The sequence below is a fragment of the Phaseolus vulgaris genome, chromosome 3 (genome assembly GCF_051622355.1).
Source record: "Phaseolus vulgaris cultivar YP4 chromosome 3, ASM5162235v1, whole genome shotgun sequence".
NCBI lineage: Eukaryota > Viridiplantae > Streptophyta > Magnoliopsida > Fabales > Fabaceae > Phaseolus > Phaseolus vulgaris.
In genome coordinates this window covers 35,470,523-35,487,570 of record NC_143500.1, presented here as the reverse complement: position 1 = coordinate 35,487,570, position 17,048 = coordinate 35,470,523, and the positions used below count along the sequence as shown (strand labels likewise).

Here is a 17,048-nt window from a genome sequence, read left to right as displayed (position 1 = left end):
GTGGTAAGGGTTACGGTCCAAGTCAGAAGTTTGGTTCAACTCTTGAGAAGTTTGTCTACACAATGAGGTACATGTGTGATATGACCGTATATAGTGTTCAAACCATTCCGTGTATCATGTTTTCTAGAGATTGGTGATGGCAACAGTGACAAAATTAGGCTTACCTTGTGACTAATTCTATTATACATGCCTTAAATTGTGTCACTCAGAAACATGTTTTCTTCCCAAAGTTGGAAGAAATTCATAGTTGAGCACATGGAGCAAGTGACATGCTTCTCAGTACGCACAAGATAATTCTAACATACTTTCTTTCATTTTGGTTCAGCACGTGAAAGATCTTTTTAATCACATTCTTGAAATACACTCCAACTATATTAGTCATAAAACGTTTACCACATATATACGTGATGAAGTGTAAAGGCCAGGTCTTAGAAGTTTTATAAAATCTCCCTCTCAGTTACTTCACGTTGCAGCACAAAGAAAAAGAAGCATACCCTAAAAGGCGGTTATGTTATCGAAGAAAACTAAAATTTAACAGGGAACCAAGAGATTATGATTATAAAAAACAAAGTCAATGAAACACACAAGTGTGTTAATGATGGAGGTACACTAACAGCATAGGTGGTTACCTAATAAACTTCACACCAATGCTAATTAATATAATTGAGCAAATGTGGACTTTAATCATTGTCAATGCATGATTTTATTTTTCTCATATTCTGTGTCACAGAGGTTTTCCGGCACAGGAATGTTAACTGATTTGCGTATCAGATAATTATGATTATGTCAACTGTGAACAAATTATTGGTTGACCATGACAAATTGTCACACGTAATACCGATTATTAAATGAAATTAGTGTAAAGTCTCCCATCTCCAAATGTAAATAAAGGAAAAAACAAAGCTTCATCTTCAACATTTGACTATAATTTTATAAACTCCGTCCAAGGACTAATTTATGCTATGATCGGCCAAAAGATTATGCAGCCAAACAAGTGGATGAAAATGGAAGTTTCAGCAGCCTAAAGCGTGCAAATGAAAAAGCAAATTTACAACATTAAAGGCGTATAAATCTAAGCAACAACAATACATATATATGTATATACAATATTATAGTAGATCACGACGTCGTTGCATTCGCCAAAAAATCATCTTCTTCCTCTTGTTTCCTATAAATACATGTAACTAAACAAGAACACTTTCATAGCAATATTCAAAGCAATAGTGCATTAACCAAATTGAGTCCCTCGTCTCTCCCAAAATGGCAAGTTATTTTAGATTTTCGAAAGCTTTGGTTATGCTAGGGTTAACCTTCGTAGTGCTCACACAGGCACAATCACAACCTTGGTCATTACTCCAAGCACCAAAAGACCTAACCCTGAAGCTTATTCGTGATCCTGTGACCCTTTCACTAGCCTCAACAGACTTTGGCCACATAGTTCATGACAACCCTTTTGCAATTTTTTCTCCATCGTCCATTAGTGACATCTCTCTGCTGATAAATTTCTCGAATTCTCTCCCCATCCCTTTCACCATAGCTCCTAGAGGGCAAGCACATTCGGTTAACGGACAAGCCATGACAAATGACGGGGTTGTGGTGAACATGACTGAGTTGAATGGGTTTAGAAACGGGTCTGGGATTGTAGTAGTGTCTGATGGCACTCCATATGCTGATGTGGGTGGAGAACAAATTTGGATTGATGTGTTGCATGCAACACTTGAGCACGGACTCACACCACTCTCTTGGACTGACTACTTGTTCTTATCGGTTGCTGGAACTCTCTCCAATGCAGGGATTAGTGGCCAATCCTTCAGGTTTGGTCCTCAGATTTCCAATGTTCATCAATTGGATGTTGTTACAGGTATGGATTGTATAGTCTCTTCCCCAGCTAATAATTAACTTTTCCAGATAAATTTCCTTAAACATTGCATTAAAGTTCATCACAATTAACACATTCGAAAATCAAAATATGAGGATTCGTTTGTCTTTCTCTTCTACACATTCACACATCTATAAAGATGGATTCAAAGTTTTATGATCTAAAATTCTTTAATACTTCATTCACAAAGTGTAATATGTGTGTATGTATTCATTTAATCTATTAAAATGTAATATTTTTAAAAAAAATTTATAAGACTAATAGTTATTTATTTTCTTTGCTGTTTGATTTTTTTTTAATGTTTTTTTATAACTAATTATAACTTAATGGTAAGAGTGATGAAAAGAATATTTTATATTATTGAATAAAATTATACTGTCAACGTACTAATTGATTGATCATCTCTATCCTTTTATTACACCAACTAAAAAATTCGGGGAAGGATCAAACAAACGTCAAAAATAATGGAAGACATACGTAATATATTTATTCTATTTTTTTTATCAGCAAAAGAATATATTTATTCTATATGACTATCATTTTTTTAAATTCCATAAATACATTCATTAAACTAAAACACCTTGAACATCTTATTATTAAAAAAAAAACATCAGATGAATGGGTTTTATTAAATGAACTCAGAATTCAATTAAGCTAACTTGATAGGTCACATCATATCTTTACAGAAGATTTTAACCTTGTCTCTTTATGATGTATGAATTGACCATCTCATTAAAAAATTGATGCGGGTTATGAGATTTAGTAGCTCTTTTAGGAGTTTGCTAGGTTCAAAATCTTATCTCTTTTATTTACAACTTAGATTATGTCAACTGTCAAAGTTAACTAAAATATGTGTGCTGTAGTATATTTTCTCCCTAACAGAAAAGAAGAACTGTCTATTTTTCTAGATAATATTTTTTTTGAAAAAAGGGTTTCTGGGGATTGATCTTCGGTTTAGATTATAACCAAAAGAACAGCAAAAATGTCCTTGGGTTTTGATTCTTCACCATTATTGCAGTTTAAATATTTTCTGTGTGCTACTTTGTTTATGATTGATTCCTTAACAGTCTTATGAAATCAAACCAAGAAACAGACATGAAAAAATATGTATAAAATTGTAATTGTCACGTGACTTCATCATATATTTACCAAGATTCCATATCACTCAATGATTACATCAAAGATAGACTGAGACATGAAATACTACACTGTTTATTTTCCTATTCGACCGGCTTGGATTGAATACGCAAACAATTTCTGCGGACTAATCTTTTGGTCTTAAATATGTCCTCACCCAACTAATTGTCAGCACGCACTCTTGCTTCTCTTTCTCAAATATTTCCCATTTTAATGAATAACAACCATCTCTTCAAATTAACAATTGCACTTTATTATTCCCTGCTTAGTTTTGGGAAAATCTTCTTTAACAAATACAAGTCAACTCTCTTGTAGAGTTTTAGGACTAAGGAAACTAGGAAAAAATCTACTCCTGGATTTTCGACTTTTGCCATTGGTACTCTGGCAAGTGTACTCAGTATTCATCATTCAATTAATCTACTATTACATATTTAATGAGTGAGGTAAGACAATCGAGAAATGATTTTCAAGTTGTAAATAAATAATTGTAAATTAAATTTTATGCTAGTTTGGTGCCTGTGTGTAAGGGATGCTGGTTTTTATTTACATATCAGCAAATAGAGTTGTTTTTGGAAGCAGAAAACACATTTATGAAAGCAAGAAACGTGATTTTACTCATTAGAAATTTGTACATTTTTTCATTGGGCACACTTGATACACATGTTTATACCTGGCTTCGACAGGGAAAGGAGACCTAGTGACATGTTCTTCGGAGAACAACTCAGAGTTATTTTATGCCGTCCTAGGAGGACTAGGTCAATTTGGAATTATAACTAGGGCAAGAATAGCTCTTGGACCTGCACCAACTAGGGCAAGTATCATATTCTTTTATTCATTTAATTATTTATCATTTGAAAGAATAAAAGTAAAATATGTAAATTCCATGGACACCTCTTTTATATGGTTAGTAAGTCACCACAACCAGTTGCTTTCAAGTATTCTACGTTTACATGCCCAAAACAAAGAAAAATGTTTACAACATTCTTCAATATCATGCTTAATTAATGAAAAATCATTTGCCTAATTTCTTGCAGGTGAAGTGGCTCCGTTTGCTTTACAACAATTTCTCTGCTTTTTCTGCAGACCAAGAACACTTAATCTCGTTGAATGGAAGAAACGAGACCATTGCAGCTGATTATGTAGAAGGTTTCCTTCTGCTAAATCAGCCACCATTGGATCTTTCCTCTTTTCCAGCACCTGATCAACCTCGTATATCTTCCCTAGTAACACAATACGGCATCATCTATATCATAGAGCTTGTGAAATATTACGACAATAGTACTCAAGAACACATTGAAGAGGTAATTAACTAATTTAGGAACTAAACTTTTATGATCAATATATCTGTGAAAGACTTACGTTAGTTATTATGTTTTTATTTCATTGAATAGGAAGTAGAACTTTTGGTGGAGGGGTTGAAGTTTGTTCCTACGTTTATGTTCGAAAAAGATGTATCATACGAAGAGTTCCTGAACAGAGTTCATTCTGACGAGCTTTTCTTAAGATCACAAGGACTTTGGGATGTCCCTCATCCTTGGATAAACCTCTTTGTTCCAGGATCTCGAATCTCAGATTTCAATGAAGGTGTGTTCAAGGGCATTATTCTGAAGCAAAATATAACTGCAGGAATTGCGATAATCTACCCCATGAATCGATCCAAGTAAGTTTTGAGAGAAATTAAGCATGTTTGATTTGGAATAAATAGCTAGTATAATTAATGTAAATGCATGTAATTAATTCACAGGTGGAATGATAAGATGTCTGCAGTTACACCTAATGAAGATGTTTTCTATGCTGTGTCACTTCTTCATGCAACTGGGTTTGATAAAGTGGAGGAATTTCAAGCTCAAAACCAACAAATATTAGATTTCTGTGAGGATGCTGGTATTGAGATCAAGCAATATCTTCCCCAAAACAAAACAAGGAAAGAATGGATGAAACAGTTTGGCTCCAAATGGAAAATTTTCCAAGAAAGAAAAACTCAATTTGATCCCAACAGAATATTGTCACCTGGACAGAGGATTTTCAATTAAATATAAAATAATCAAGGATTCAATTTAGTCTAATTTGTTGTACAGGTGTTACTAAAGCACTTTATATACCATACAGTAAGTAATGTCTGTATAATATTTGGATTAGACATAAGACTTAACATCAATTACGTAGATGTAGCAAATAAAAGTACTCACTATATTTTTATATTCCTTCCAATATTATAATCAATTTAGTTAATTGGTTTCCACCATATCATTACAATCGTTTTCTTTACTCACATTCATCTCCTTCACTTACAATCATCTCCTTCGTTCACACCCTTCTCCTAATTCTTTCATTCATACTCATCTACATCACCCACATTCATCTCATCCATAACACTCACCCCTTCATTTATTATATTTATATATATATATATATATATATTTTTTTTTTCGCTTATATTTTATTTTGTTAAATATGTAGTGTTTTACGAGATTTTTTTCTATACATTACTCTCATTAGTGTTGGTTTTTACGAGATATTTTATAAATTTAAATTAATATTAAAAATATATTTTATTTAGTATGGACCAAGTGGACACTAAATTAAATAAATTTTAAAATAAAAGATATTAGCGTGAAACAAACTGACACTAAACTAAATAAATTTTAAAATAGAAAATATTAACGAGGACTAAACAAATGCTAAATTAAATAAATTTTAAAATAAAAAACATTAGTGTGAGTCAAATTGACGTTAAACTGATAAATTACTTTAATTAAAAAAATCAATTTAAGAATAAGTTACTTAGATTCGATCTTTAAAATTGATCTTCAAAATTCGATACATGCTATGTAAATCCGATGTTATTGGTTAATTAACATCGACATTTACTTGTTAGCGTGAACTTTTAGTTGATGCTAAATAATTATTTTATTGTTGTGTAAAAAATTATTATTTAATAACAAAGTGACAGTTTTTATTATTAACTGTAACACACTACTTTGATCTTATTATAATTAACATATGGAATGGAATGTGACAAAGTAAAAGAAGAAGCAAAGAGAGAAAGCATGAAAATACAAATATGGTTTGAAAGGAAGATAATAAAAATCTAAGCATTGAAAATTTGGAAGTCAACCATACATACATGAGATTTTTTTTATAAAGATAAAAAATTTATTGTATAGTCAGACCTATTTTATAGTGGAGAGCATTTACAAGATTATTTCTAAAATTTTTTCCTTTAGGCCAAAGAAGATGATGAATAAAGTCATTGATCTTAGGCAATTTGTTTTCCTCGAAGGAAGGAGTTTATTGGATAGTGTTTTAGTGGCTAATGAAGTGTTGGAGGAGGTGAAGCGGAAAAAAAAAGCTGTCTTTTTTAAGGTGAATTATGAGAAGGCGTATGAATCGGTGAGTTGAGAATTTATCTTTTACATGATGGACAAACTTAGGTTTTGCGAGAAGTGGATTTCCTGGATTAAATCTTGTTTGGAATCCGTGACGGTGTCTATACTAGTAAATGGTATCCCGACTAAGGAGTTTACTCCAAAGAAAGGTTTGAGGCAAGGAGATCCTTTAACACCGTTCTTCTTTCTTAAAGCATCCAAAGGACTACTTGGGGTTTCTAGGAATGTGGTTGACAAAAGCTTGTTTGAGAGCATTGAGGTTGGGTACAAGAAGGTTACGGTCCATATGCTTCAGTACGCAGATGACACCTTGTTTTTTTGCGCTGCCAACATTAAAAGTGTGCACAACCTTAGGGTTATGTTGAATTGCTTTGAGCTAGCTTTTGGTCTGAAGGTGGATTTTTTTGAAGAGCGGAATTGGAGGGGTGGAGGTTGATCAGAATGCTATTCTCTAATATGCATCTATTCTCAATTGCGAAGTGGCGAAAACCTCTTTCAAGTACTTAGGGTTACCAGTTGGGGGGTGTTAGAAGAGGAGCGCATTTTGGGACAATGTAGTTGATAGAATCAAGACTAGATTGAGTACTTAGAAAGGGAGATTTCTCTCAATGGCTGGGAGAATTTGTTTGATCAAGTTCGTTTTTTGGTCTATACCATTGTTCTATTTATCTTTGTTCAAGATGTGTGTCATTGTTGTGAAGAAGATTGTGACGCTACAGAGGAACTTTTTGTGGAGTTGGGGGTCTGAGGGGAGGAAAATTGCCTGGGCGTCTTGGGATAAGGTGTGCGAGTCTTAGGAAGCAGACAATCTTAGCACTCCTAATATTAGGCTCTTTAATTTGGGTTTATTGGAGAAATGGATATGGCATCTGAGTAAGATTAAGGGAGGGCTTTAGAAGGACATTCTAGAGTCTAAATATGGTGGGTGGAGAAGCCTCAAAGAGCAACAAATACACATTTATGAGTCACTCTTATGGAGAGATTTGAAAGAGGTCTGAAAGCAGGAAGTTTGGGGAATGTCCTTTGAAGATCGTTTCAGGTGGAAGCTTGGAAACGGGAAAAAGTTACTTTTTTGGGAAGATAATTGGTTGGGTTCTGGCAGCTTGAAAAGGTCTTTCCCAAGGCTTTTCTCATTGTTAGTAATCAAAGACGCTAAGCTTTCTCTTTGTGGGGATTGGGTTACTAATGTTTAGGTGTGGGATTTGTCTTGGAGAAGAGGTCTTTTCACTTGGGAAATGGAACAGGTTAGTCAACTTTTAGGGGTTGTGCAATTTTCAAGTCCCTCTTTTGATTTCGGGGATAAATGGATTTGAAAGGATGAAGGTAACACCGATTATTCAATTAACTCTATGTATGGTTTTTTAAAGGGTTCGGTAGAGGGGGATTCCTCGAGTTTGTATAATATTTTTTAGAAGATTAAGGTTTTGCCCTCAGCTCACATCAATGCTTGGAGGGTTATGGAGAATAAGATTGCTATCAAGTTCAATCTAGCGAGACGTGGGGTTGCGAATAGTTTGCATTGTTGCTTTTGCTGGGAGAAAGAGAAGACTACAAGTCATTTGTTCTTTGAATGCAAAATAACCTGGCTCGTGTGGAGTCTTTGCTATGCTTGGGTAGGGTTGAAGTCAGCAGATCATCTTGAGCCTACCTCACATTTCTTGCATTCTAACTTGTTCGGTGCTCCTACAGTCATTAATTTAGCTTTTGAAAATATCTGGATTGCTTTGGTAAGTGAGATTTGGTGACATTGGAATAAGCATATTTTTAAGGGACGAGTGATTGATCATTTTGAAATTTTTCCTTGGCATAGTTGAAGATCTGGTCTTGGGTTACTTCCAAAGTTCCTTCAACTTGTTTTTCTTTTTCAGATTGGTGTCTTGATCTTTTGGTTTGTATGTTTTCAATTAAAAATAAGTGATTTGTCTTAGGCTGGGTAGGTGTTTTTTTTTCTGTTGTTTGTGATGGGTTGTTGTTTTTGTTTGGAATATTGTGGGCTATTTGCCCAAGGTGTATTAGGGTTGAAACACCCCTAAAGTAATTCACATTTATTTATTTTTTCTTGTTCATCTAAAAAAAACATGACCCTTTCATCATGTTTCGCGAGTCTCTACTAAAACATCTTGTGTGATCCACCATCCTTACTTCCATGTAACTTTTATTTTGTAATTCTAATTTGTATGTAATAATTGTAGTTTTAGTAGTCATAAAAATATTTAGATTTTTGAGTTTATATTTTTTATACACATTGTTTTCGTTACATATAAAATAGTTAAAACTTTCGAATAACTTCATTTGACAAGAAAACACAACACAACGAAAAAATTATAAAACAAACAAACACTCACACTTGAATTTTTTCTCTATTGTATTTCTTTCTGTGGTGCATCTTATAACTGAGACAACATCCTATTTATATATTTTAGGAAGCTCTTCTAGAAAAATCTTCATTATGACCTTAAAACCTCACTAACAACATAATTAAAATCTCACTCACAACTTTTGACCTTTCACCTATCCAAACTCCCATTCTACTATTTTCTAGTAACTTCTAATTTTAAAACTCACAAATTACATTTAAAGTTTATTCAACAAAACTCCCTCATAAACTTAAATGTTTCTACCATCCATCATGTCAATCATCTTCTTGTATATGTTGAAAAGTACTTTCGGTAGCGGTTTTGTGAAGATATCCGCAACTTGATTCTGACTTGCCACATGCACCAATTCCACACTTCCTTTCTTCACATGATCACGGATAAAGTGAAAATGAACGTCAATGTGTTTTCTTCTTTCATGGTTCACTGGGTTCTTTGCCAATTCAATTGCTGATTTGTTGTCAACTTGAATCACGATTGCACCTAGTTTCTTTAGCTCCATCTTGCTCAACAAGTTTCTAAGCCATATCGCATGACATACACACCAAAATGCTGCCACATATTCAGCTTCACACGTCGATAGCGTCATGATTGGTTGCTTCTTTGTAAACCAAGAAAATGCTATGTTCCCCATAAAGAATACATATCCCGATGTACTTTTCCGATCATCTATGTCTCCGCACCAATCGTTGACAGAGTAACCCACCAACTTGTAATATTCTGCTTTTGAGTAGAACAATTCGAGTCATACAGTACCTTGGATGTACTGTAGGACTCGCTTCAACACCTTCCAATGTGAGTAAACCGGTTCTCCATGAATCGACTTATGATGCCGACACTTAATGAAAGATCTGGCCTCGTGCATGTGAGATAACGAAGGCTTCCTACCAAACTCCAATATCTACTTGCATCGACACGTTCTTTTCTATCAAACTTCGAGAGTTTTGCACCTGGTTCCATTGGTATTGATATTGGGTTGCAATTTTTCTTCTTGTACTTCTTCAAAATCTCCTTTGCATATGTCTCTTGTGGTACAAAAATACCTGTTTCTTTTTGTCTAACCTCCAAACCAAGGAAAAACTTCATCAATCCCAAATCTATCATCTTTAATTTTCGTCTCATTGTGCCCTTAAACTCTTCTATCATCTCATTATTGTTACCCATAAAAATGAGATCATCAACATAAAGAGCAACAAATATCATGTTACCTCCACTATTCTTTGCGTAAAGAGCATGCTCGTAAGGACATTGCTTGAACCCATTCTCCTTGAAGTATGTATCGATACGAGTATTTCCATGCTCGTGGTGCTTGCTTCAACCCGTAAAGTGCCTTATTCAATTTTAGCACCTTCTTCTCCTCTCCGATTTTCATGTACCCGGGTTGTTGTTCAATGTAGAGTTCTTCTTCAAGCACACCATTCAAGAATGTCGATCGACTTGACATCCATTTGAAATATCAGCCATTTAAATTGAGCCGCTTGGGAAATGAGCAATCGAATTGTCTCCATTCTTACAACGAGAGCAAACAACTCATCGTAATCAATTCCCTCCTTTTGTTTGTATCCCTTCACAACAAGTCGCACCTTGTACCTCTCTATCTCGCCTTGAGCATTCATCTTTTTCTTGAATACCCACTTCACACCAATGGGCTGACTTCCCTCTGACAATTTTGTTAGCTCCCATGTGTTGTTACGGTCAATCGCTTTAATCTCCTCATCATGGCAGTTTGCCACTTCTTGTCTCGCACCACCTCTTCAAAGTTGATATTTTCTGCATCTGCCAAAAGACATACAAGGTGTACCTCATTTGTCGAATCATACAAATCATGCAAACTTCGAATTTTAGGTTGTCGTGGTTTATCTTCATCATTGGTTGTTTCGGAATTTATACTTGTCGGTGCAACAACTGATGATTCTCCAACTTCAATCATAACCTCTGAAGAATTGTTCCAATCCCTCTCGCTTGTTTCATTTATTCACACATCACAACTCACCATCACCTTCTTGCTTATTAGGTCAAGGAGCTTGTATCCTTTTGTCTTCTCATCATACCCAATAAAAATATACCTTTTGCTTTTGTATTCGAGTTTCGTTCTTCGTTGATCTGGTACGTGTGCATAAGCCACACTACCAAACACTTTGAGATGAGAAACTGTTGGCTTTTGTCCGCTCCATGCCTCTTGTGGTGTTTGATAATCTAACTTCACACGTGGACATCGATTTTGCACATAGATGGCTCATAGCACACCTTCCGCCCAAAATTCCTTTAGCATCTTTTTGCTCTTAAGCATTGATCGAACCTTGTCGAGAATGGTCCGGTTCTTCCTCTTGGCCACACCATTTTGTTGAGGAGTGTATGGTGCAGTTAGAAACCGCCTTATGCCTTGCTCCTTGCAATACTCCATGAAAGTCGTTGAAGTATACTCGCCACCTCCATCAGATCGTACAACTTTGATCTATCTATCAATTGCCTTCTCCACCATCACCTTGAACTTTTTGAACACCTCGAATGCCTCGGCTTTTTCCTTTAGAAAATAAACCCAAGTTTTTCGTGAGAAATCATCGATAAAAGTAATGAAATACCTTTTACCACCAAAGGATTCTGGAGTAATTGATCTACATATGTCGGTATGAATCAATTCGAGAGGTTGCTTAGCCCAATATTGAGCCTTCTTTGGAAACGAGGTTTTCACATGCTTGCTGAGCACACATTCTTCACAAAATTTTCCCTCGTAGTCCATGTTGGGTAGCCCGTGCACTATATTCTTTTTCGCTAACTCTTTTAGATCACCATGATGTAGGTGACTAAAACGGAAGCGATGCCTTATCTTCTATGTTGACTTGCAAACATTTTTCTCGTATGCTTCTTTATAAATTCAGCTTGTACATTTGATTTCTTGCCATCTCGATTTGAGCAACCAAACGCCCTTTCTTGTTCTTCAAGTGTAGTAGCCGATCTTTCAAAAATATCGAGTAAACTTTCTCAGTGAGTTGTCCCATACTCAAAATGTTGGTCTTGAGGTCTGGTACGTAATAAACATCTTGGAGTGACCCAATTAAGCCATCTTTTTGTAAGTAGCAAACCGTGCCTCGCCCTTTGACCTCCACCTTTGATGCATCTCCAAATGACACTTGACCATCTTCAATCCTTTGCATATCTTTGAATAGGTACTCGTGACCGCACATATGGTTGCTTGCTCCTGAGTCAAGGTACCACAGAGTGTCACTATTAATGTTGACTTCATCTTGAGCCATCAAGAGAACACTTTCATTCATTTCAACTTCCGAGGCTAGGTTGGTTATTTCCTCTATCTTTATATCAGCTCGACAATCTTTTGCAAATGCCCCACTTTACCACAATTGTAACATTTGTTAGAGTTGCAATCCTTCGCATAATGATCATATTTGTGACATTTGTAGCACTCAATGTTGGAATCATTTGATCGACCACCTCTTCCTCTACCACGTCCTCTTCCATGCCAATTTGGTTGGCTCGACTTTTCCTTCTCCTTATAGTACCCTTCATGACTGCTGCCTTTTCCACCACAACCATTTCCACGACCATGCCTTCTATTTTAAGAATTTTGATGATAGAGTACATTTTCGTCTTTGATTGATACCTTGGTTTGAAGTGTTTGCATGAGTGTTTCCTCCTCATCCTTCTCCTTCTTCTTTTGCTCGTGTGCCTCGAGAGAACCGGCCAGCTCGTCGACTGTGAGCGTCGTTAGGTCCTTTGACTCTTCTATTACGCACACAATACTCTCAGAATTGTCGGTTAATGTTCTCAAAATCTTCTCCACATGTCGTGCATCGGTCAACGTTTCATCGTTTCGATTGAGTTGATTCACCACAGTCTGCACACGCGTAATGTAGTCAGATACACTTTCTGACTCCATCATCTTCATGCTCTCCAACTCGCCACGAAGAGTTTGTAGATGCACTTGCTTAACTCGGTCAGCTCCTTTGAACACCTTTTTTAAGATGTCCCACGCTTCTTTTGAAGTAGTTGCATTGGAAATCTTCTCAAAGCCTGACTCATCAACCGCTCGGAACAACATGTATAGTGTCGCCTTATCCTTTGATCGCATCTCTTTCAACACCTTGGTTTGAGCCGCCGTATAACCCGTGGTATTTGTTTGTTCTTTGAAATCTTCTTCGACCACCTCCCATGCATCTCGAGAACCGAGAAGAGCTTTCATTTTAATGCTCCAATTATCATATGTGGTAGTCTTTGTTAACCGTGGTAGCGGTATTTGACCCATCACATTCGCCATTGGCTCTGATACCAAATTATAAAACAAACAAACACTCATACTTGAATTTTCTCTCTATTGTATTTCTTTTTGTGGTGCATCTTACAATTGAGAGAACATCCTAGTTATAGACTTTAGGAAGCTCTTCTAGAAAAATCTTCATTATGACCTTAAAACCTCACTAACAACATAATTAAAATCTCACTCACAACTTTTGACCTTTCACCTATCCAAACTCTCATTCTACTATTTTCTAGTAACTTCTAATTTTAAAACCCACAAATTACATTTAAAGTTTATTCAACAAAAAATTGGTGAATCATAGCATGAGAATGTTTTATAACTTTTGATAGAAAATTTCAAAAGACTACTATCATTAGGGGTCTGAAGGGAGGAAAGTTGTCTGGGATCTTTGGGACAAGGTTTGTGAATCTCGGGAAGCGGGCGACCTTAGAATTCTTAATATTAGGATTTTCAATATGGCTTTATTGGAAAAATGGATATGGCGCTTGAGTCTGGACAAGGGTGGACTATGGAAGGAGATACTAGAGTCGAAGTATGGAGATTAGATACGTTTGAAAGAGCAGAGGTTATACAACATTGATTCTCTCTGGTGGAGAGATTTGAAGGAGATTTGGATGTTGGAGGACTGGGAAGGACGTTTGGAAACCGCTTTAAGTGGGTAGTAGGTAATGGAAGGGAAGTTTTCTTCTAGAAAGATAATTGGGTCGGTTTAAGGCTTTTCTCTCTGTCTTTGGTTAAAGATGCTAAGCTTTTTCGATGTGGGGATTGGGTTAATAACATTTGGGTGTGGAATTTAATTTGGAGAAGTGGTCTTTTTGAGTGGGAGGAGAACCATGTTAGTCAGCTTCTTGAGGAGGTGCACGGTTTGAGTCTCGTCATGGAAAAAGAGAATAAATGGGTTTGGAATGAAGGCGAGTCTATTGAGTATTCTGTTAATTTTGCCTACAGTTTCTTAAGGGGAGAGGAAGAAGGGGAGGCTAAGCGATTGTATAGTTCTTTTTGGATGATAAAGGCCTTGCCCTCAGCCCATGTCACTGCTTGGAGGGTGTTGGAAAATAAGTTAGCTACTAAGGTCAACTTGGAGAGACATGGGGTTGAATTAGAAAGTATTTTATGTTGTCTGTGTGGGGTGAATGAGGAAACAACAAATCATTTGTTCTTTGGCTGTATAAATTGATTGACTAGTTTGGAACCTTTGCTTCGAGTGGTTAGGACTGAGCTCGATTGTTCATCACCCTTCTGTCTCACATTTCCTGTAGTTTAATATACATAAGCACCTACTTCTGTTAATTTAATTTTGGAAAGGGTATAGATTGTAGTGGTAAAGTGAGATTTGAAGACAGAAGAATAAATACATCTTTAAAGGTAGAGTGATTGATCATTCTGAAATTTTCTCCATGGCTCAATTAAAGGCATGGTCTTGGATAACTTTTAAAGTCCCTTATGCTTGTTTTTTCTTTTCTGATTGCTGTTTGGATCCCTTGTTTCTGCATCCCCTGGTTTGTATGTATTCAATTAAATATAAGTGATTTATTTAGGTTTGTGAGATTGTATTTGTTACAGTAGGAAGTTAGTGACAAGCTTATGAGAAGAGAGGTTGTTTGTTTATGTGTGATTTTGTATATAGGTTGGATAACCCCTAAAATAATTCTTATCTATTTTTTATTGTTAATAAAAAAACACTGTTGGATAATTAAGTATAAACTCCTTCACTTTATACATGATTTGCATATATATTAGTTATATAACCTATGTAAATTGACTAAAAATTGTAAAAAGAAATTCTTCTTGTAACGGTTAGCTTAGCTTAAAAAGACATTCTCTTTCTGCACAAAATAAAAAGTTGATAACATGTTCAAAAGTTTTAAGTTATAAAAAAATCGTTAAAAAAAATAATTTTAAAAATAAAAAATAATTAGTCATTATATCGATTAAATTAAATATTATTTTAAAAACTAAAAAAATTATTAGTATCTAAATAATTTCTATTATTAATATAAACTAAATTTTAACTACCAAATAATTTAGATTTTATAGTTATAGCTAATTAGATATAAATTTAGAAATTAAAATATAAAGTATTTGGTAACTAAAATCTTAATAACTAATTAAAAACTAATTTATAAATTTTATTAATAATAAAAAATACTTTAAATATATTTTTTAGTTTCTAAAATAATATATAATTTAATAATATAACTAATTTTATTTTGTTTTTAAAATTAAATTTTAATATTTTAAATTTCTAAGGATTTTTGTTTTTGTTTTTATATACAAAATAAACATATGTAGAGAAAAAATCCATGCATGAACCCATGCATACATCAAACAATCAAACACCATACTATTTGATATGTCTAACATATAATGCCTTTTTTAGTATTCAATTATACAACTTTACTTTGATTTTTAATAGATAAAGCAATTGGCGACTTTAAGAATAAACTATATTGAATTTTTTATTGCCTTCTGATGACGGTTTCCCTAACGGGATGGCTGCGATAAAGTTTGTACAAAGCAATCCTAAATTAGTCCTCCTTTTTTTGTTTCACTTTAAATTAAATTAGGAGGGTTACTTCAAAATAGAGAAAGCAAGGAAGAAAATTAAGAAAAAGAGATATGATGAGGACATATTTTAGAATTAGAAAGAGTGAAAAAAAAGGAAGTGAAAGGAAAGGAAGTAATTATGATTAGGTGCTATACGATGATGCTCTTTCTATCCATTGTCAACATATATGATTCACAGCGTGTGAATGTTGGGATTCTGTCCTAGATTTTCCACAACAATTAGACATGAATCTGTTAAAGCATATCTAGTTAATATACGACGGAGGAACCAAAAAAGTCATAAAAGGAGGCGAAGGAATTTAGTTTAATTTCTGGGGCATTTCCTAACTTTTCTTGTCTCCACTTTGCCTGCAAGCTGGAATTAAGTGTTGCAACATAATTATGCACCTTCGCAAGAAATTATTAGTTACTTCTAAACATTTGTAATCACAACTTTTGTCTGTGAATTCCTCAAATAAAGTTTTAGTTTTAATTAAAGAACACGAAGGCAACATGTATGTAAAGAATTGGACTAAATAAATAAATATAAAATATTTAAGGATGTTCTATAACAAAAGAAAATATTAAACAATAAAGACTTCCAACATATTTTACAAGATCCACGAAAACTATTTTATGCATATTCTTGTCCCATATAAAAAACCAGTAACTGAAATGTTCTTCTAAAGTCCTTGCTCAATTAATCTAATGTAAATACATTAGAAAAACAGTTGTTTATTTATGATATACGTACCTGCCACACAATCTCGTAAAGCATAGATGTCTTTCAGAGAAAAAAAACACTTGCTAAAAAAATGTATGTATACAATATGCATATCATGTATGTGTATACACATTGCTGGTTTTTGTCTTGTTTAAAATGTGAATAAAAAGCCTCATTTTGTGGGGAAAAGCCTGTGAGATTGGATTAGACAGGTTTGATGATGAACCCTTACTGGTTAATTTAAATGATGAGAATGGCAACTAAATCGGGTTTTGCTTTAATTTAAATGATATTTTGATTAGTAGATGAACTCATTGCCTTACACTTTTGTGACAACAAAGGCCCTCGTGGGTCTATCTGAATCAAAAAGTCAAAAATTATTCCTATGCGAGCGAGAACGACAAAATATAAGCCAATCCTCAGAGTTTTAGTTGATGTGACTGAAGCAGAAATTGCTTTATTTTGTATTTTTCCTATATTACGGGAGCACAATCATGACCTAAGCCTAAAAAGAAGTAGAATGTATCAGTGGTGAGAAAGGGGTGCACGCATCAATAGAATTGCTTTTAGTGGAGCAGCTTTCATGGCTTATGCACCTGCAAAGCAAATCTGGGCCAGTTGCAGCTTCACTTAAAATCAGTGCCTCTGCATCTTTTTAGCAGATGTATGTTTCTGGTTTTCTGGTGTGCTGGCCTTTGAAACAACTTAGTTTCTAATGTAT

General features: G+C 34.7%; 2 protein-coding genes across 2 annotated transcripts; one reads left to right on the top strand and one right to left on the bottom strand.

Moving 5' to 3' along the window:
- Positions 1-1,202: 1,202 nt before the first annotated feature.
- On the top strand, positions 1,203-5,261 carry LOC137805880 (cytokinin dehydrogenase 4). The gene is made up of 5 exons (XM_068605772.2): positions 1,203-1,861; positions 3,700-3,827; positions 4,051-4,317; positions 4,408-4,676; positions 4,761-5,261. The coding sequence occupies exons 1-5, from the start codon at positions 1,261-1,263 to the stop codon at positions 5,047-5,049; spliced, it is 1,554 nt and encodes a 517-aa protein (XP_068461873.1). The 5' UTR covers positions 1,203-1,260; the 3' UTR covers positions 5,050-5,261.
- A 7,093-nt stretch (positions 5,262-12,354) lies between these two features.
- LOC137805567 (uncharacterized) lies at positions 12,355-13,053 on the bottom strand. Its single transcript, XM_068605512.1, has one exon. The coding sequence runs from the start codon at positions 13,051-13,053 to the stop codon at positions 12,355-12,357; it is 699 nt and encodes a 232-aa protein (XP_068461613.1).
- Between the last annotated feature and the right edge of the window lie 3,995 nt (positions 13,054-17,048).